Here is a 22,369-nt window from a genome sequence, read left to right as displayed (position 1 = left end):
CCCTGGACGGCTACGAGGAGCTCTGCGCCCGCCGCGGCGCCGCCTGCGCCGCCGCCAACCCGCTGCTGCCGCTGCTGGGCGGCGGGGGCGGCCTCACCTTCCCCCTCAGCAACGGCACCTTCCTGGGGGCCGCGCTGGGCGGCGCGCAGACGGGCGGCGGCGGGCGGCTGCTGGCGGCGCGGGCGCTGAAGCTGGTGTACTATCTGCGGGAGGACGGCCCCGCCGCGGCGTCCGGCCTCCGCTGGCTGCAGAACTTCACCCGGCTCGTCCCCGACGTGCTGCGCGCCCTCAACCTCAGCGCTATCGAGGTAGCGAGCCCCGCGGGCTCCTTCGGGGCGCTCCCGCCGCCGGGGGTCGCGGGCAGCCCGGCCGCCGGGCCGCGGAAGGGCCTCTAAGGAGGGATGAAAAGAAAAAATATATTTTTTTCCTTTTTATTTTCGTGGCAGGTGACCTACTTTACCTCGCTGTCCAGACAGGAGGAGTTTGAAGGAAACACCAAGACGGTCATCCCGCTCTTTTCCATAACGTATTTTTTGACAATAACCTTTTCAATTGTCTCTTGCCTAAGGTAAAACTTCTAAGCTATGGATCTGTGAGTAATAAACTCCAAACTTCTTTACCTTACATCTTCCTTAAATTAGTTTTTGGTCTTGTCAAGTGAGATCATTCTTGAAGCTGCAGACTTCACATGAAGTTTAATAATAGGCGAAAGGTATTCTTTTGTTATTTACCTTCTACTTGTGTATGTTCCCTATCTGCTTAAATGGGGTTCATGTTTGGGTTAGCGTTCTCTTCAGACATGCACAACTTGAATACTGGTATCCATTAGTCTGTTCTTTGAAACCATCAATCCTTTATGCAGCTTCCCTTTCACTTCTTGTAGGTAATGGTAGGTTTCACATGTGTTGGAACTATTTAAATATCTGAAACAAACCTATACTCTTATCTTTTTAAGAGCTCTGAGATGCTGTAGTTTCAACACTGAAAAATACTGTGTTAAAGTAAACATCTTAATTATGAAAACAACTCGGCACAGATACCGGGTTCTGTTTTGCCCTAGGCAGAAAGGGGGCTGTATCACCAAAATTGTGATCTAGCCAGCTGGTATGGCGACATTATTCTCTACAAGTGTTCTGGCTTTATTTGGAAAAAAAACTTCCGAGCTCAACTTGGCATATATAGTGGAGACATTCACAGAAAAGATGTATAAAAATCGAACAGAAAAGTCCTTATTTTGGGGGAGGGAAAGAATAAATGGTGTTGTTTCTAAAGTTAATTTATTTCTTTCTCTGCTTCACTTGTAATTTCTATTCACACTATGCCCACTGAATGTTAATTCTTTTTAAAGATCAGTTATAGAGGGGAAGGAAGTGGCGGGGGGGGAGGAGGAAATACACCATGTTAAAATTTGCTTGCATCTTTTTTTTCTACTACCCAGTCACTTAAGATATAGGTGAATCAACACCAGCTTCACAAATTGCTGTAAGTCTGGGTACAGCTTTAGGCATTCTGCTTACTAGTAGAAGCTGAGCCTTACCCACTGTCTGCAGAGAGCTTATTCTGCCCATTCTCTGTGCTGGTGGAAGGTGAACCATTGTACCTTTGAAAGCTGAACTGCAGTGTTTACATGCTGTGCTTGAGGAATTAAGTTCTGCTCAGAGGGTGGGCTTATTGACTTAGCACTTCCATGCAGCATCGTGCTAATTAGGCTATACAATTTGGGGGTATAAAGCTGGCTCACATCCAGTCTTTTCTGAACACAGACAGAACAAGGCCAGTTCTACTGGCACACATCCATACATACACCTCCTTGGATTTTCTCTCTGCAACATTGATGGAGCTCTCAAGAGTTAGACAGCTGTGCTCTGCAGAGATTAGTGAGTGATGGAAGGTTTCAACCATTGTCAATTCTAGCCTCTCTAGCTTTTTAGGTATATGAAAATCATCTTTTATCCCCAAAAGATGCAACCAGAAGAAGACTTGGTAGCATTAGTGGAAGCTTATAAGACTATTGTCTTGCCCTGGAAGTGAGAGGTTCTCTTAAAGTTGAGAAATAGTCAACAGCCTGGGAAATTCTACTAATTAGGCAAAAGGCAACTTTCTGTCCCCTAGAGTAAAAGTTGTCTTTTCAACAGATGGCTTTCCTGGGGGCTGGTCCAAACCTGGGTCACTGGATCTTGCTGAACCTTGCTATGCTTTCTTCCAAGTGCAGAGTCTTGGGATCCACTGGCTTCTTTAATATGAACACAGAGCACTGAATATATATTGAGGGTTTTATAAAAATACTGCCATATTTTCTTTGGATCCCCCAGTTCTCACATTCAAGGAAAAGCTAAAGAGTCGTGATTATATTAGTCACAGTGGCTGCATCTGTATGGGACCTGACAGAGCTCCTGGAGGAGCACTCTGAAATCGAGGCTTCACTAAAGACCTTATCTGAACAGGCTGCTTTTAAATCTGATCTGCCTTTGTGACTCTTCTGGAGAGGGGGACATTAAGAGCAGACCTTAAACTATATTTAATGCTTCCTGTGGAGATGGGATAGCCAGAAGTCACACACTGCCAAGCGTGCCTCTGGCACATAACTATACCATCAGTAGCACCACATCTAAAGTCTCCCACTGGGAATGTTTCATGGGGAATCCTAGAGCCAGCCTTTATGGGCATCTTGGCAAATGGCTGGTAGCCAGTCTGTCTGCTGAGAGGGCTCTTCTGCATGGCAGTTACTGCCTGGGAGATGCTTTTGTACTACACTGATGATACTATAACAACCTGCGTAAAAGGAAAGAACTTCTTAAACAAATCATTTTTTTGGATCACCCTAAACCTAGCCTCTCACTGGTAGTATTTCTTCATTTTACCAGGTTTCTTATTACTGAGGCAAAATCAATACACATCCTTGCTCTATTACATATAATTGAACAGCAGTAATGTATTTAGCATTGCTAAAGAAATTCATGCTGAACRCTTTCCCTGATGCTTTGGTGCTATCCTAGCAAATACCAGGTATCATTAAGTTCTCTTCAGAAACAGGGTAACTTCCACTTCTATGCTGAACGTTCACTTGTAATGCCAATCTGCTTAGTGAAATACTTGACGTATTCCTTAAAACGTTTTCAGACTGAGCTGTGTAAGAAATAATATCTGGCTTGCAAGCTGTGGAGTGGTTTCCGCTGGTTTAGCTGTGTTAAGCAGCTTCGGATTGATGCTGTACTGTGGAGTGCCATTTGTCGTCACTGTAGCAAATGCACCATTTCTTATTCTAGGTAAGTAGAAAAAGTGAGTCAGACACAGATATGAAGAAAAAAGTGGAGTTAACATGGGCGTGTTACTCTTTTATGATATGAGTATGGGATCATGACATTCAATCTTGCGTGCAGGGAGAGATAGGAGCAGATGTGTCTTCCTCTGCCCTCCTGCAGACGGGGGAGCCATTCAGCTCAGCGCATGCAAGCTGGGAGCCTGCCGCTGTGCTGGCAGAAGGTGTGCGTTTCACAGAAAATAATGCCCACTGTAATTCCAGTGCTACGGCATGAAAGCTATAAATGATCAGATGATAATGTTAGCATTTCTGGCATTATTTTAGCGTCATTGTTAATTTAGTCTTGCTGATGAATAATTTATTTAACAGCGCTAATATTTTAGCGTTAATAGTTCAGTTGAGCTCTACAGGGTTCTATCACCACTTTCCTCTGTATTACCCCTTGCTGTTTTCTAAAGGCATATCATAACCATTTACTTATATAGTTAGCTCTGGATAAGTTTGTCTACCTAAAATACTCGTTAACAGTGTTCCTATGGGACAATTTTCTGCAGTTCAAGCAGATACAGAGGTCTTCCCAAAACCATTTGTCCACCTCTTTTTGCAGTACAGTGAGAATCCCATGACTGTCTGCTTTTAATCTGTTTCAAATCCGCTGCAAATAAAATAGTTCTTTTATAATCCTTACCTGGTCTCTTGTACTATAAATTTATATGATGTTTTCTTGGTCTTAATCTCATGTTGAGGAAAGCAAATGGAACTCTTAGGCTGATAGAAACTGTAGCTCTATTAGATGTCTCATGCAAATGCTGTTTAGGACATACTGTTTCCTGCACAATTCAAATGCATTTTGTATTTGCTTTTGAATTGCTCACTGAATGCAAAGACTCTATAATAAAGATCCTTCTATATACCTGAGAAAGGGCTTAAATCAGTTTCTTTAGATCTTTATTTATAAAGTGCCAGGCTTCCTCTTCGTTGGATTAAGGCACACAGATTACATTTATATTAGAAGAATTGTTTTGAAGCCTGCCTGCCTTCCAGTAGCTGTCTAGCTCTACAGCATCTAGTACCTTTTGACTTTCCTCCTTATCTTGTTTCTGGTTTCAATCACAAGCACTTAAAAGTCAAGATCCTGGTTAAAAATCATGAGATTTCTTTAGAATAAAAAAGTTCTGTATATTCTAGTTTGGGTTTGTGGGTTTATACAGTTTGGTTTTAGTCTGCTCAGATTATATTTTCAAGCCTTCCTTCACAGTTACAAGGTATAGGCATGGGCAGGGAGGTTGGGTGCTGAGATTGCTACTTCATCACTGTATCCTGACAGGTGCCTTCTTAAGAACATCATCTCACTGAACTCATAGTAGCTGGGGCCTGGAGGGAACCTCATGAGGTTGCACCCTCATGCTATGAGGCAGGATGTAACTAAACCACTTTTGCCAAATGTTTTTAAGAACTTACCAGGAATTAAACAGGATTTTTTTTCCAGTATTTAATTAACTGAAGAACTTTTGCAGTTTTGCTGATACCCAAGGTAGGTTTCATATCTGTAATTAAGCTGATCATTTCTTGTTCTTCCATATACATGTAAATTAATCTTTTTTTTTTTTAAACAATCCTTTATTCATTAGAGGACTGTTATCATGCTGTCCCTCAAAATGCAAACAGATTAGTATTAAAGAGATAATACAGCCCCAGCTGTCTGGTCCACCTCTTTTCTAGAGGTTATCTTGCCCATAGCAGGTCCCCCCTTCAACTATATCTGTTTCTGTAGTACTGCAACTAACCACTTATTCTCTCTTTTATATTTGTTATTTCTTTTTCTCAAGCGGAATCCTTTTTTGCATTGTACATCATACTGTAATTGTGAAAGAATTAAATTAGTATTTCTCCAGTTTATCAAACTCACTGTGAATTGATATCTTGCCCCGCAAGTGCTTGGAATTTCTCTCAGCTGTATAGCTGCTCAGATCTATGCCTGTTCCTGTATTCATGTGATCTTGTGTCCTCTTTTTGTATGATTAATTTTCAGAGAATGAAAGAGCCCTTGATACAGTAACATTGGCAAAATACTGAAAGATTTGTGATTAAAATCTTGAGAGTTAGCAGAGGGGGTAGAAAATAATTGGGTCTTCCTGTTTCAGCTTCTGCTCATTTACTCTTGCTTCTTAGCAAAACCTCTAGTCCAAGAGCCAGAGTCTTCCTGGCAGGGCTTCCCAGGACATCATTGAGTAATATATGCTGGCACATCAATATAAATGTGAAGATAAATGGATATAGGAAAGTGAATTTAAAAATAAGAATCGTGATGAAAGTAGGGGTCAAGAAATAGCATAAATATAAAAGTCTAACCTGGTTGCAGAGATCATGAATAAATGCCCTAAGATAAACCAGAGAGAAGATAAGTGGAAAGCAAAGACCCTAACAAGGGGAATCACTGGAAAACTGGGATAACTGTTCTCCTATATGATTGCAACTGTTCTCCTATATGATTGCAACTGTTCTCCTTGTCTGCTGAAGACAGAGTAAGAAAGTATTGGCCTAATTTGCAGCAATGATGAAGAAAAGACACCAGGGATGGTAGGAGATACTTCTAATTGTAAGGATAGTTAATCATCAGAATAGTCAATGTATTTTAATGTATGTATTTACATGACTATTGGACAGCATACACAAAACATTCGTCAGAGATGGACTAGGTGTGCTCAGTCCTACAGCAGAGTAGGGGGAGGGATCAACAATCCATCAGGTCATTCTGAGTTTCTGAAACATAATAAACTCAGTTGCATACCAAAGCTCTGTTTTCCTGTATCTCTTTAACTTCCATCAGCACTAAAGCAATGCTAGTATCATGGCTTTCTTAAAATTCTTTGTTGATTTAAATGCTATTTATTTTGTACTTTTGTTGGTAACTAGTGGAAGCTGCCATGTCTAATACTGTGTTAATTTTTTCTCCTCTTGCAGGAGTTGGTGTTGATGACATGTTCATCATGATCGCTTGCTGGGAGAAAAGCGCAAGGGAAAAAAAAAAATCAGACACTAAAGCCCAGATGGCTGAGACTTATGCAGAGGCAGCAGTTTCTGTTACAATTACCACTTTGACAGATGTTTTAGCCTTCTTCATTGGCACCTGGACTGCTTTTCCATCTGTGAGATCATTTTGTCTCTACACAGGCACTGCTTTTGTCTTCTGCTATATATATACCATGACCTTCTTTGGGGCGATTCTTGTACTAAATCATAAAAGGGAGGAAAAAAACCGACACTGGTTAACTTGCATGCCTGTGAAAACAGGTAAAGATAAGATTGAAAAGTCCTGCTTGTACAATGCATGTTGTATAGGCAGCTGTTCTGGTGAGTCATCTGAGTCAGAAAGTGAACATCTAATGAGCAAATTCTTTGAAAGCCATTATGGTCCTTTCTTTACAAATAAATGGGTCAAGATACTTGTGGTATTGCTGTATGGAGCATATCTGGCTGGTAGTATTTATGGATGTACTCAGATCAGGGAAGGCATAGATCTTCGAAATCTGGCTAGCGATGACTCTTATGTTATTCCATACTATGATGATGACGACAAATATTTCTCAGAATATGGACCCAGGATCATGGTTGTCATTACTGAAAGCGTAGAATACTGGAATACGTCTGTTCGAATGGCCGTTGAGAATTGCATGCAGAGCTTGGAGGGCATTTCCTATGTAGATAGGAACCTCTCGGAGTCATGGCTGACAGTATACACAAAACTCGCTGAAGGTGCTTCAATGGATATAAATAACAAGGATCGTTTCATGAATAATTTACTTATACTGTTCCACTATTATCCAGATTTTGAGTGGGACATTAACAAGACTCAGGATAAAATCGAAGCTTCACGTTTCTTCATCCAAACTGTGAATGTTACCTCAGCTGTTGATGAGAAAAATCTTTTAAACCAATTGAGAGACACAGCCAAGCAGTGCAGTATTCAGTTAATAGTGTACCACCCAGCATTCATCTACTATGATCAGTACCTGGTTATAGTGCAGAACACCATTCAGAACGTTCTCACTGCTGCTGGGGCAATGCTCATCGTTTCTCTCTTGCTTATTCCCAATCCGTTCTGTTGCTTGTGGGTAACTTTTGCTATAGCTTCTGTTATAGTTGGTGTTGCTGGTTTCATGACATTTTGGCATGTCAATCTAGATTCCATATCCATGATCAACCTTGTCATCTGTATAGGATTTTCAGTAGATTTTTCTGCTCATATTTCCTATGCCTTTGTTTCAAGTGAAAAGCCATCAGCAAATGAAAGTGCAGTAGAAGCTCTGCACCTGTTAGGTTATCCGGTATTACAAGGTGCGATTTCTACTATATTAGGAGTAGTTGTATTGGCTGCAGCAAAAGCATACATCTTCAGAACATTTTTCAAGATTATGTTTCTTGTTATTTTGTTTGGGGCTGTTCATGGTCTTGTTTTTATTCCAGTATTTTTAACCTTTTTTGGAAATTTTGGCAGATCACCCCACAGTACAGTACGTAATACAGTATCTGAAGATGTCCTCAAACCACAGACTAGGTTCAGGAAAGATGAAGACTGTCCATAACTAAGTTAAATGTAAAATATATAATATTTAAGCTATTATGTGTAGACTAAAATGCAGTAACCTTAAGAGAATATGAAAAATGAGAGAGAAATAAAAAATAAAGAATAAATACAACAGAGAAGTAAAGGCATAAGAAAAGCCATGCAGCAAATAACAGAAGGTGAAATTAAAACATAGAGGATGGATTTGTAACCTTATTTCTGGCATCTTCTCATTTCTTGCATGTTTGGCTTTGTAATCTTGATGTTTTTAAACCTTTTTTGTGACTTGTTTACTGACTGAATTGAAATTAAAATTATTAAAATGCTGAATATTATACCAGCTCTATGTACTGTTACAGGTTTGTCAGGAAACGCACAGAGGAAGGAGGAGTAACTCCTAACTGTTTGCATGTCCTGGCTATTTATCTTGATGATGTAACTCCACCCCATACTGGGCCTAACGACAAGTTTCCGCAGGAGGTGCAAACTTTGGGGTCCTGTGGCAAGGTTATTTATTGCAAGCTTATCAAGAGGTTGGGTCAGAACTGCCTCTGACTGCAACTATTTCATAAGCCTTTAGGGGACTTAGTCTATATGGGCAACTAGGGCACAAGGGACACYTAGGGAAGACAAACTCACTCACCTATTTTGTATTAAAATCCTTCTTTTCTTGCTGCTCAGTTTTCTTGCTAAGATTAAACAACATGTTATTTCAATAAATTAGTGTTTAGTTTGTTGGCTGCAGTTTCCAAAAGGATAAACTATAGAGGTGGAACTTGTGTGGAACTCCTGAGTAACCATTGTGGTACAGGTCTGCTGTGGCCTGACAGGGCAAGGATCCACTAGAAAGATGCCACCTCAAGCCCTCATTGATGAAAAAGGAACTGAGGTTTAAGATGGTCAGTTCTAAAACTATAAACCCTATAAATGCAATTGTGTTAATCTGTGACAACCCTTTCCTGTGATGCACCACTAGAGCAGAAAGCCAGGAGCTTTCACTGAAATAGAAGTTAATAATAAATTAGGGTTTTATTAACCTGTAGGAACAAAACACTAAATTAAAAGACAGCACATAAATTGATGACAAATTAATGAGCTACTTGCCAGAGATCAAATAAATGATGGTAACTAATATTTGTAATTTTAGAAAGGGGGGGGTGTCCAGGAATTATAAACCATTCAGTCCAATCTGCAGCTGTGGCTTGCTTCTTTCATCTGTTTTTTTTGACTAGTTTTGAGACCTTTGACCTAGTACACAGGGCAGAATACTGCTATTTCTATAATAAATGATCTATTTATGAGCACAATGGACCTGAAATCAAGTCACTCAAAAAAACAAACTTTCAATACAAGTTGGAAATATTGATACTAATTCTCACAGCAGTGAATCACAGGCTACAGGCATTAAAAAGTTTTTTCAGTTCAGAGCAACTAAGACAGCTAAATGACAAAGCTCAGGACAGACAGCTCTACTCACTTCTTTGAGGGCTCTTTGTAAGCATCGACTACTACAAAAGGTCTCTGAGCAAATCCAGAGGGAAGAGAGCTAGCTACCTATGGTTTGATTGCTCTATTTCCACAGCCAATTTAATCTACTTAAAAAAAAAAAAAAGCACGCACACACCACACTCCTGCTTCACTTCACCTCTACACCTCCCTCACACTAGGGCTAGCATTAAAGGATCCAGACTTGAAAAGCTACTGTGAAATTTCAGCTGACTGAAGTCATGATGCAGTTGCTAAGAAGCACCCAGAAGAAGCAGGCCACATCTCTCAGTAGAAGTTTGCACTTTCTTGTGTTAAATTAATGGCAGAGTTATGGCATAATGAAATAATGAATATGGTCATTTGAAAATGCTGAAATTCAGAATCACACCCAAGTTTGAAGTTCTTATCTCATTTTATGTGCTGCAATGCTTGTGACAAGTTCAGGGCAATTTAAAAAACAAACAGACCATCCAAGCACCTAGCTCTGCTTTGGCTTCTACAGCAGAGGCCAAGTATTTAAAAGGAACCTGGGGCATTTGCACCATTTGGCTCTGAAGTGCCCTTTGTGGACTCTGTATTGGGCATAGCTGGCAGGGGTTGGGTAGCAGGGGCTGCAGGGGTGATTGGTGTGGGAGAAGGCCATGAACTGCCTTGTGCTGGTCACAGCAGGTTCCAGTTGGCTCTGAAACAAATGGAAACAGCCCGCCACACACCAAAATATCAACTGCCCAGAGGAGTGCATAGCACCTCTGCTCAAATGTATTTAAGAAAGGGCAGTAGCCACTAGGGGCAAGAGACACAGGATGAGACATGTGAGGATGCACATGAAAACATAAAATGAAGACAGATGAGACACAAGAGGACACCAGGAAAGTGTGAAAAGGCACATTTTTGGAGGAAGCAGAGGAGACTTGTGCAAGGGGACATTGCTGGGGACACGGCTAGAGACACACTCTTGGAAAGAGGCACTCCATGCCAGAGGAGGTATGCCTCTGCAGGGGGAGCCTATTGGCAACCCACACTGGGGCAGGACACCCCCAAGGGACTGCAGCCCATGGGCAGCCTGTGCCAGAGCAGTAAGAAGCAAGGACCAGGAGAAAGAAAACACTACACACTGACCTCAACCTCCCGCACCACTCATCCCTCCCAGTTCCTTCCATGAGGTGACCCACAGGGCAAAAACAAGGAACACTGAGACCAGAAAGGGAACAGGGAACGCGTGAGCCTGGGGAAGGGGGAGGAAAGGTGTTTTCCATAAGTGTTTAATTGTTTATCCTCTATTTTTTTCCCCTCAATACCTAAATCAGTAAATCAAAAGTTTAATTGGCAATAGATTAAATTAAATAGAATTGCCCAAGTTGGACGATTTTGCCTGTGACAGGCACCTACCTCTCTCCACTGATTATGTAAAGAGAAATTTAGACTCCCAGATGTACCCAAGAACACCAGAAGTCAAACCCAATGCCCAAAACAGACAAAATGAGTTTCTCCAAAACTCCACACTGTCACATGCACACAACCACCAAGGAATGAGAGTAAACACTTCAGTGGCACAAATCTTCTGGTAACTTGGCCAGAAACCAGAGAAAATGCTGTTTACAATTGATGGCTCATCTCTAAAAATCTTCTTTCACGAGCCAATGATATGACCAATTTTCTGAAAGACACTGTACTCGACTGCTCTTTGCATAGAGCAAGAAGCTTTTGAAAGAGAAAAATAAATTAGACTTCAAGGATCTGCCCCCAAAACACAGCATTCGATATAGATTTTAGTGACTTGAAAAATGAAAGTTTTTTTTTTTAAATAAAAAATTCACATTAAGTAGGAAAAAATTCCCATCCAAGTCCCATTACTGAAGCAGCAATTGGAAAAAAGGTCTGATTTTCTAGGAAGAAAGTTTCCTAGAAGTCTATTTAGAAAAAGTGCAAATTTGCTATAATTCTTAAATTTATTTACAAGTTTAAATGTTTCATACACCTCAGTTTACATAGTAGGGTACCTGGTATTACATCCTGTAGCAATTAACAGTGAATAAAAGGAAAGCCAATATGCATAATTAAAATTAACTTTATTATTCCAAAAACAGACACCAAATATGCAGTATATGTCTGTTTCTCTTGGCATATTTTAAAATACATGTACAACTGTAACTAGTCAGCCTAGAAGTTTGGTATACTGTTTTATAACATTTGGAAGTTCTCCCACACTGCACTGGGATGTCACTATACTAAGCCAACAATGGAAAATAAGCAAATAGAAAGTTATCCTGGTTTTGAAAGAAAAACACATGTGCTCTTACTAAAAAGAACTAGGTTATAATCAAGTGTTACACTCAGAAAATTCTAAAAGTTACGTTAATTCTAGTTTTAAGTGTAGCTACCAATATCCATTCACATTTATTGGCACCAGCCCAACTATTTTAACCCCCAACTATGTTAACCTTCAAAAAAGGCCTCCTCTCTGCAACAGAAGTTGATAGTCCCAAGGGTCTACAATTCATTGCACAGAAAGATTATGATCAAAACAATACTATTCCTAAAAACCAGTTCCAAGAGATCAGAAGAATACTGGCAGATATAATTGACAGCAATCACTTCCACTTGATTGGAAACTGGTTTTGTTTTTGAAACATTTTCTTATGAGTCTAGAATCTCCAGAAAGTATCTGTAAGGGTTGAAAGAGGGTTATTTCTCTACTTTTACTGAACAAGAGAACTGGGAATGTTATTTGAAACAACACATGCTTGAAGCATTTTCTGAACTACTCTTTAGTGAGCAATATTGTCCTCTTTGAAGAAATCCTCTGTTGGATTATCAAACACTCATATATAGTATTAGTAAAAACTAATTCAGTAGAATCTCCAGCAGTATAAAAGCACTGTTTTCAAATCACATCCATCTACTGCAGTAATAAAAACTCTGAGAATTCTGTCAGCAGCACATCAGAGGTCACAGTTATTTCTCCTACCCCTGCCATGGTTCTGTCCAAAACATGGCCCAAAGAGATTTAGACATGTTTATCCTGTTGTTATTCTTGCATTAAAATTTCTCTCCCAGCCATACATGTGTGTATTTTAACCCCAAGAGCACTCAAAGGACAATCACTGGGTGTTTTGTTTTGTTTTTTAAAACTAACTTGGAGCTCTCACAATTCCCTTTACTAAAGATGYGCTGTGTAGCTGTTTCATTCATACAGATGTTATGTTACATTTCTAAATAAGAAAACTGATCTTTATCTTCAAGCAGCATATGAACATTATTAGTCAGACTACATACTACAGTTTTACATGTCAATCCTTTAGCACTTATGGTGTCATTGTCCATAAAACATTCTACAGTACATATTATGGGGTACCACTTCAAATGCACATATAGCAGTGTGACCCAGGAAGCTACACCAAAACACATCAGTATACCTGCACATTTCTTTCTTCTCAACTTCAGCACATTTGACCAGACCAAAACATTGAATTCAACCCTGAGATTTATATTTCTGAAAATTTTTTTCTGGGAAGAGTAGAGGGAGAATGAGGAACTTGCTTTATTTTGTGTCTTATTCTGAAGAGACACAACAAATAGATAAGTAACAGAAGCTGACAAGAGACTGCAGAGCAATCTTAAAGTGTCACTAATGCCATACACACATCAGGTAGGGGAAAAAAAGCTATGCTGCATAAGACTACTGCATTGCTAGATGTACATTCTTCAAATTATCAGTTGCTGTATTAAGGATGTTATCATCTTACTTCTAGCTTTTTCCCCTCTAGAACAATTTGGATTTCTTTGGCATCCAAAGTCTCGTATTTCAGTAAAGCTTCTGCTAAATTCTTGTGTTCTTTTGCATGAGTCTTCAAGATGTTCTTTGCTCGCTCATATGAGTCCTAATATTAAAAAAAAAAAAGGGGGGGGGGAGATTCAATTCAAAAAGATTTTAAAAATTGTCTCTATGTAAATACAGCTCTTCACAAACATTTAAAATTGAGCCTTAAACTTCATAGCTGGCACAGCTCCAGTTCCAAAGATTTAAAACCTAGATGTAATAATTGCTCTAAAAATATTTTTTTTTATAACTTCATGCCACCTTTGCATTTTGCAGAAGTAGGACTAAAAACAGAACATGGGGACAAACCTGAGGGGTTTTTTTGTTTTTGTTTTATATAAGACTTAAAAAGATTGACTAGATCTGAAAAGTGGCTACTTAAAATTAAATATATTTGATTACACATTATACATATTATACAGCATTCAAGGCACGTTCCTCAGACTAAAGTTTTTAAAAGCTTACTAAGCTCTAAAAGGATTATGTACCTTTAGAAAACCGGAAGCTACCCGGCAAGTTTTATTAGTTGCTGCAGGTAGCAACACATTGTCAGCATTGTAACCTTCAACTTCAGTTTTTAATTCTATGCAGATAGTTCTTAGTCAGCTAAGTAATCAGTTCAGAAACAGCCACAGCAAAAGTGTTAATGGTTTATATGTTATTGGATACAGGTAACCTGCCAGCCTGACCAAGCTAATTCAGAATACTAGAACTCCGATCTGGAAGTTCTGTGACTGATCTTACAAACTTCCCTAAGCATCTGATACTGATCACTACGGGGAACAGGATACCAGACCAAGTGACTCTGATTTGATCTGGTATGGCCATTCTGGTGTTTCTATACTCAAAGATTTAGCTGCAAGTTATGAAATGTGGGAGTAACACAAAGCATTTGCATCTGTTCCAAAACAATTTATAAACTTTTTTCCTAGAAATAAAATAGACAAAATACAAATCCTGACTAAGTGTAAAAGGAAGTGTTAATGAGTATATTAAGAACTTCTAACACCATCAACCTGTTTCTCACTGCCTGTACATGACTATTAACAAAATTACAATACGCAGAGATTCAAAGTTGCAGCTACTTTAAACACTGGGGAATAGTTTCATCCACCACTGTATTTTCAATGCTATTTGAGTATTCAGTTTTCTAATGTACAAGCTGATGCTCAACTCATTCCAAAAGACAGGTTTTTTTCCTACACTTACACATCTCTCTCTCTCTMTATATATATAGATATTTATCTTACCCTTAAAAGTGTTCTCACTTCCTGTTCAATTGCAGACTGAGTTTCAGGGCTAACTTTCCCCGGATCAGTATAGGTCATAACACCAAGCTAAACAAAAAACAAAGGATATTTTTGTCTTGTCACTGTTCCAATAAAACTCTAAGAGCTTCACCACCTATTGCTTGTACATGCGAACAAATAAAAAACATTAATCAAAAGCTTACTGAAGTGCTTACAGTAGGAAAAGCAAAACATCTATTCATGTACTATATTGTCACTGAAGAGTTCTATTTTCATAGGTTACAGCAGAGTCTCAATCCTAATTAAGTGTTGCCTTACAAAAAAAAACCACACCCACACAAACAACCCCCGCCACACACACCACTGCAGATCTAGCACTTAATAATGGATGACTAAAGAAGTTTTTTTCAGAAGTCTACAAAACTTAGCATTTTCATCCCCCCTTCTAAAAACAAGAAATGAAGTCCATCCTCAATTCCAAAATATTTGCTTTTATTATGAAGATTTTCTGTAGACATTAGTAACTTTCAAGGTCATTTGGAGGTGAAGATTCTTTATGTTAATTTTTAAACTGCCAAATATACAGGTTTTCTTGTTGAGTTCTGCATAGTAGGGCCAAAAAAATAGTCAAATCAAAGGCCTAATATCTTTTTTGCCAGAACTACTTGATCTCCATAATCCCTGACAGCCAAATAGGCAATTAGTTACAGAAGAGGAAAATTTCTTTACACTATATAGGTATTAAAAGAACAATGATACTACCTTCTCGCTCATTCCAAACCTAGTCACCATCAGCTTCGCAATTCTAGTAGCATTGTCAAAATCACTGGAAGCACCTAGATATTAAATAAGCTTAAATTAGTTACTAAAACCAAAAGTTAAACAAGCCTATCTGAGCTCTGAACAGGAATTCTTTAACTACTGATCAGCTGACCTGTTGTGATGTTATCACTTCCAAATATGAGCTCTTCTGCTACTCTTCCTCCCATGCAGACATCCATCTGCGCAAGCAATTGGGATCTAGTTTCACTCCATCTGTCATTTTCTGGGAGCAAAGATACCTGTAAGATATACACTTTTGGTCAGGTAACAATAAACAGAAATACTGAAATAAGCTGAAAAACACCCTGGTTTACATCCAAAGTGGATATAAAGCTTTTTACACAACAATTTGAACGCTCTGGGCTTCAATCTACTATATACGCTCATCAGGTTGGCTTGGGAGCTGCTTGCCTTACCAGATGAAATAGCCCCCTTGAGGCCATAAGCAGCATATAAAAGGAAGCAATTTAAACCTAACCCCAAAATATCACATTTAGGGCCGGGGGGTGGGGTGGGGGAACCGCACAGAAGTCTAGTCTATCTACTTCTCCTTATTCCCTACACTTTTTACTGAGTGTAAATTAACTTGCCTGGAAAATTCAGACCAACATTTTTTCTTTAACTGAACACATTAACTTGGATAATATTCCACAGAAACAGATATAAGGGAGATAACTTTCTGTTCAAATGCTCAGTATGTAAAAGACAGAATAGAAAAACTCAAGCAAGAATATCTATGTTAGAACAAAGTAACAGATTAGTTTTCAGAAAAAGTTGCACTGGACAAAGAACTACTTGATTAAGTTTGTGTTAAAGCACATTTGAGCAACATTGCTGTTTTCAAATCTTTTAGACTTTCTTTGGAGTTTAATTTATGGGAGCTATGTTAACGGCAGCAGAATCACACATACTTAAAATTCTTTCCTTGCACGTTTTATCTATTATTCATGCTAGCATATTTCAAATTAAGAACGAGAGCTCTCTATCACACAGAAAAGATGACCAAGGAGTTTTCCAAGAGATTGCTTGTAACTGATTATTACAAGTTATAATATGCATTATAACTGATTTCAATGAATAGCACTGTTGACAAATTCCTCAAAAATGCTTAACAGTAGACCAATAAAAAATTTTTTAGAAATACTCACATGTCCAAGTGTTGTTCCTCGTGTCATGATTGTAGCCTTGTTGATTGGCATTGYATCCTTAGTATAATATGCAATGATAGCATGTCCAGATTCATGGTAAGCTGTGATTGTTTTGTTTTTATCATCAATTTCTACACTTCTACGTTCAGGTCCTTAAAGGGAAGAACATGAAATAAACTTGTTTTCACAGTTTGTCACCACAGTTCACACAGACTATACATATGCAAACAGAGCATAAAGTAGCTAAGAACAGTGTGCAGTCAAAATTAACTAAAGCTCATTAAGTGCTAAATGTTTACAAGTAGGATTTTAATGTTTAGAATGGACCTAACTCTATAGTCAAGTTGCTTTTAAATGAATATATTAAAACAATATCTGAATGTCTAAAAAAACTCCATTTCCTCTCTCAAGCATGAATGGACCAGAAGCATTTCTGGTGTGCATGTCTCAGATGTTTACATTCTGCCTTACTACATGCCAAGCTAGGTAAACAGGAGTTCCAGGCTTCTGGTCATCTGTTCTCCCCCGCTTCTTTCTAATTCAATGGAGAAGATGTTATCAATTCTGTGACTTCCTCTAGGTCCCAGTACAGTATGCAGTGATTCTGATAATCCACTTTGTACTAGATTTAACATACTACTTACTCTGTGGTTTCAAAAAGTTCTATTCAAAATTGACTAATAGAAGACTTGTTAAAAAACCAACAAAATCTATTTTTCTGTAAAAGTATGAATCTTGCAAAATAAAACTGTGGACTGTAAGATATATGAGTGTCTTGTATTTAAAATCCTACCCATTAGAATTTTGTCCTTAGAGAATTCTAGTTCTTTCATGGTTACCATATCTTTTCCATCAACAGCTGCCTTTAAGGCAGCTTGATTTACGAGATTCTCAAGTTCTGCCCCAGAAAATCCTACTGTGCCTCGTGCAATTATTTCTGGATCAACAGCTGTGGGAAACAAAACAAAACAAATCTGACATTAGTGACATTTCTCCTGAAAAAGCTTGTGATGTGTCATGAATAAATATCAAGAAATGATCAAGTTATAAGCAAGAATCATGTTCTACTAAAAACAGTTTGTTATAACAAAAATATTAAGCTTTAAAAGAAATGAAGCTTGATGGTCAAGACACTATGAACTATTGGGAACTAGAGAGAAATGCTGCTTTATAGAACTATCACAACACTAAATGCTATATGATTTTTGTGTTCCTTTCTGAAGCATATGGTACAAGCCACTATTACTGTCAGAATAAAGGATTGATACACCAGTGGGCTGACCCAGTGAACAAATTGTTACATGAAAAGGTTAAGTATTTACTCACATTGATCATACTTTATTTTACTAAGGTACCACTTCAGAATTTCTGTACGGCCTCTTACATCTGGCTTGGGAACAGTAACTTGCATGTCAAAGCGACCAGGACGTATTAAAGCACTAAGGGAAAAGACAATTTAATACAACTTTTAAATGCTGCTGTAAGTTCTGTTATTAAACGTACATGAATAGGATGATCAGATTGATTTTTGTTAAAGACATCTACAGACACTACTTCTGGCACATAAGTGCCAAGAATGCATTTTTCCAATCATTTGTATGTTAAAAGATAGCTCAAACAGACATTTATTACCAATTTTTAAAGTTTTTGCATTTGTAAGTAAGGTAAACTACTATTAACCACTACTAAAACACATTGCAAGCAAGGAACGCAGCTTGTTAATTTAAGAATAAAAACTTGCAGATATTTTAGATGTTTATTTAGGCAGCTTGCTTACTTTATCAGGTTTAATTCAACAAACATTTTAATGCCAAAAACTGGCCAGCATCCATCCTTTTTCAGGAAAAAAGCCCCAGCCACAACCAAGTGGAATTCGGGAATTACCACAACCAAGTACCTAATTAGTTACTTGATCCTTGTTACCTTTTCTTTTGTTCCCTTCCCCCACCGCCCTCCCCTTTTTTTTTTTTTGAATACCTACTCTGCAGAATTGATCCATAGATTTTACTCACTTATCTAGTGCTTCAGGGAAGTTTGTTGCACCAATAATAACAACACCTTCATTGGGTTTAAAGCTGTAAGAAAAAAAAGAGTAAGAACATAATTAAATTCTTTTTAAACAGAATTTAAAGCTTTAGTCAATAGTTGTATTTCTTATTTGGAATGAAGTCAACTGGCCAATTAAAAAAGACCCGTCAACCACCATATTCGACCCCTGAGCGGTCACATTTAACCCAATAAATGAAAAACATGCCCTGACATTCCTTCTATAGACAGCCTAAAAAAATTGAGAAATACTTTTAAATAATTGTAGCTACTCTACTACTATATATAGCCTTTTAGCCTGAAGCCTATATATAGCCTTATAGCCTTTTATATTCTTTAGACCAGGGTCATTTATGCCACTACATGCACTACTGGAAACCAATTATGAGAAGCACTGTATATTTATATATTTTAAACAATTTTTTTTAGGTTTTTAAAATCAAAGCTGTCAGAGAAGAAATAAATCCACCCAATATTCAAAATATCACTCATTCAAGCACTTTTTATAAGCTCAAAATGCATATACTTACCCATCCATTTCAGCAAGAAGCTGATTAATGGTCTGTCTTGAGTAGGGATGCATTGGAGATTCAATTCTCTTCCCACCAACAGAGTCCAGTTCATCAATAAATATAACACAAGGTGCATTTGCTTTTGCTTCCCCTGACAGAGAAAAATAGCTGAAGGACATTTCAGTCACACAAAGTAATCTAAACTGTATGATTTAATTTAGGATTCTATTTCTATTATTCTAGGATTATGAAGTGTTCTATTAGACATCACCAGAACTGTCCTGATTTCAGTCTCTCAGAATTAAATCCTTCTCTCAAATGAAGCAACAAATAAAGAGAAGTAAGGTGCATCATCTCCCTGCCAGCTGGTATATTCTTACCCCACTACAAGAAACTACTGGTAAAACAGATTAAGAAATTCATTGTATTTTGTATCAACTGCACACAACAGGTTATTTCATAGACTCAGGTACAGAACATTGATATATTAAAAATACTATGAAATGCGATGGGTCTAAACAGTAACTTATTTTCATAGATCCTGCTTGTTATTTAAAACCAAAGTACCTTCAAGTTTACAGGTATTAACAACAGAATATAAAACTGTATTAATATGACTTTAAGACCACACACCAGTATGCGTATACTAGGATGCAATTCATCCCACCCAACCAGACACATCTGTTGATGTACAAGTCAGTCATCTAACCTCCTTCTGTCGTCAACAGAAAGATGCATTTATAAAGTGCAAAACATCTGCCGCATCTTGCATACCTTCCACATGAAACAAGCCACATCTCTTCTACAAATGCATAATACTTTCTACATAGAAGATTGATAATGTCAAGCATCTACAATTTAAAGAAAGAAGTTGGATTTTTTCCCTTTCTAATAACTATTTGCATACTTAAAGTGGAAAGCCTCTTCTGCTACATGAAAGCTATCAAACTAAACAGGCATTGGTCCTACCAATTAATGATCACTTTAAAGCCCTGTATTCAGAGCCTACTGATGGGATCAAGAAAGAAATTTCAAATTAGTCACAGCAGACCTTAATTTGGTTAAAAAAAATCACTTCTTAAAACGTTCTGTTTCAACAAAATACTAAATCAAAGATTTTAATCATACAGAGGTGGAATAAGCTACCACAGTTACTTCCATATCTGAAATACACAGAAGAACTACTACTCTATAGAAGAGATTTTTATTTACAAAACAGCCAGTTATATTTTTAAACTCAAAAGGAATACTATCAACTTGACAAGCAACATATTTTAAGGAGCAAATTACAATAATACACCAAAGCTAAGGCCCACCTTGTTTTTGTTGCTTTATCATTATCCTATATTAAAAATATGCTTATTTTTTCTAATATATGTGACAAAGAAGCAGCAGATGACTTAGCCATGAAGACATAAAAACTCACYACCAAAGGAAAAAACAAAAAAACCACACACAATTGCATCCATAGATGCTATACTCTGATTCTGCACTAAACAAGTTTTAGTTCAGAAAAATAAAGTCAACATAAAAATACAAAGGAACTAAGAAGGTTAATGCTATTTTTATCTTACATTTAAAATACCTCATTTAATTTATAGGACGTTACACTTCTAAATAAACAATTTCTGTTCTCACTGGGAGCATTGTTATAACTTTTGCTACAATTTCAATCTGACCACTAGCCAAGTTTCTGCAGTTAACAGTTATTTATGGAATTCTGAGATTCTCCTATTACTTGGAAATTTTATTTACTAGCCTCAGACATTTCTATTTTCCTGTAACCAAAACTGCAGCTAATCAAAGCACTTACTCCTGCTACTTGTAAACAGCACCACTAAATACTTTATCCTTCTTATTAGAAGATTTTAAGAATACAAACATTTAACTTACTGAATAAGCTTCGGATGCGGCTAGCTCCTACACCAACAAACATTTCATCAAACTCTGACCCAGAGGCATAATAGAATGGAACATCGGCTTCGCCAGCCACAGCTCGTGCAAGAAGAGTTTTACCAGTACCAGGTGGTCCAACTAACAGAATGCCTGAAAACAAAATAAAAACATACGCATAGTCACACACAGAGTCTTGCTATACAGCTTCTGCATCTTCCATGAATTAAACAAAAAAGTAATTTATATTTGGCTTCAAAACACTGTTAACATTGCATTTCAGATACTCTCATTATTTGCACTGCAAAGGGATTTCCTTAAACAGACCTAGATACGCTCCAATACATTTTTAAACAACAACAAGATTTGTAAGATTATTAAATAAAAGCAGAACCCTGAAGTACTCTATAAACTTACTGTTGTGTTTAGCAGCTGAAACACTACTAGCATCCTCTTCATATTGGACATTTACCTAGCTACCACACTGTTAGACTTCCTAAATATAAAAAAGGCTGTGGTCTATAACAGAGAGAAGAAAGGAAAAATCCTTGCATCCTCATCTAGTATTTCATATCATAATGTCGTGGTTTGTTAGATTGTCAGTAACAGATTTTTGTCATATGCTTAGCAATCTTTTTTTTTTTTAAACATTCAAAGGTTATCAGTAAGAAACCAAAAGAAAAAAAAAAAAGCTATTTGTCAGATAATCCACTTAAGTCTTAACAGGAATTACATTTCAGAATTAACAGAATTTCATTTTCTTCTTTTTCAAAATGCACCCTCACAACTGTCCTAGATTTGTGGCTTTTCTAAAATAGATGGTAAAGCCCTTTCTGAAAGTGGATTTCTTATTAAAGCATTCCAAGTCATTAATTTTAAAACATGTAGAGAACTGACAGCAAACAGACTTACCAGGTCTACACATTCCAGATTCACTTGGTTTTTTTACTATGACCAAGCTTAATCATATTTTTTAAATGAAAACACTTGTTTTGAACCATCTAAAGCAGTTACCAAGTGCTAAGGGTGCTGAAAGCAGTAGTGAAGGAAGAAAGGCCTTTCAAGAAGAGTATTAAAAAAAACAAAATGAAAAAACTACCACACCCACACATCACACTCACACACACCACCCTGCCTTTCAGGATAAAGAACTAATGCACATTAACTGAATAATTAAAGAAGGCGCAGTATTATTTTCTGACCTTAAGATACTCCTCATATAAGACGGTTAAAAAGTTTTACATTAATTTGCATGGGGTTTAGACTAAAGGTAGGTATTATTATTAAAAAGGTATTACCATTAAAAAAAAGGTAATTATTTAATAGTATTACCATTAAAAAAAAGTCCTTATAGAGAAGGTTAAAAAAAAAAGAAAAAAAGAAAAAAGAAAGATCAACTTAAAAAGAAACTCTGGGTTACCTAAAACTCTAAAAAAAAAGAGATAAAAATTACATAATTGGTGCCAAATTAATCAACAGATGTTTCTGAAATATAACACATGTTCACTGACAAAGTAGAAGAAATTTTCTAGTCCAGGAAATAATCTCAAAGTTTACTTGG

General features: G+C 37.5%; 2 protein-coding genes across 3 annotated transcripts in view; one reads left to right on the top strand and one right to left on the bottom strand.

Moving 5' to 3' along the window:
* Window positions 1-2: 2 nt before the first annotated feature.
* On the top strand, window positions 3-8,169 carry PTCHD3 (patched domain containing 3; the record flags this gene model as incomplete). Its single annotated transcript, XM_026084170.1, has 4 exons — window positions 3-308; window positions 447-568; window positions 3,121-3,266; window positions 6,227-8,169. Coding segments are annotated over 4 exons (2,196 nt in total), but the record flags the coding sequence as incomplete, so codon positions are not given.
* Window positions 8,170-11,367: 3,198 nt separating this feature from the next.
* YME1L1 (YME1 like 1 ATPase) overlaps window positions 11,368-22,369 on the bottom strand; it is a 25,269-nt gene continuing 14,267 nt past the window's right edge. For both annotated transcript variants that reach the window (XM_026084159.1, XM_026084160.1), the window contains exons 10-19: window positions 20,809-20,961; window positions 18,934-19,066; window positions 18,370-18,432; window positions 17,684-17,796; window positions 17,151-17,306; window positions 16,358-16,509; window positions 15,322-15,448; window positions 15,150-15,223; window positions 14,388-14,474; window positions 11,368-13,198 (exon numbers count right to left, since the gene is read on the bottom strand). In XM_026084159.1, coding sequence (XP_025939944.1) covers window positions 13,055-13,198; window positions 14,388-14,474; window positions 15,150-15,223; window positions 15,322-15,448; window positions 16,358-16,509; window positions 17,151-17,306; window positions 17,684-17,796; window positions 18,370-18,432; window positions 18,934-19,066; window positions 20,809-20,961 — 1,202 coding nt within the window. In that variant the 3' untranslated portion in view covers window positions 11,368-13,054. The remainder of the gene's footprint in view (window positions 13,199-14,387; window positions 14,475-15,149; window positions 15,224-15,321; window positions 15,449-16,357; window positions 16,510-17,150; window positions 17,307-17,683; window positions 17,797-18,369; window positions 18,433-18,933; window positions 19,067-20,808; window positions 20,962-22,369) is intronic.

This window comes from Apteryx rowi, unplaced genomic scaffold (genome assembly GCF_003343035.1).
Source record: "Apteryx rowi isolate R43461 unplaced genomic scaffold, aptRow1 scaffold_628, whole genome shotgun sequence".
Classification (NCBI taxonomy): domain Eukaryota; kingdom Metazoa; phylum Chordata; class Aves; order Apterygiformes; family Apterygidae; genus Apteryx; species Apteryx rowi.
Note: the sequence above shows the minus strand (reverse complement) of the source record. Positions and strands in the feature narration are given on the sequence as shown.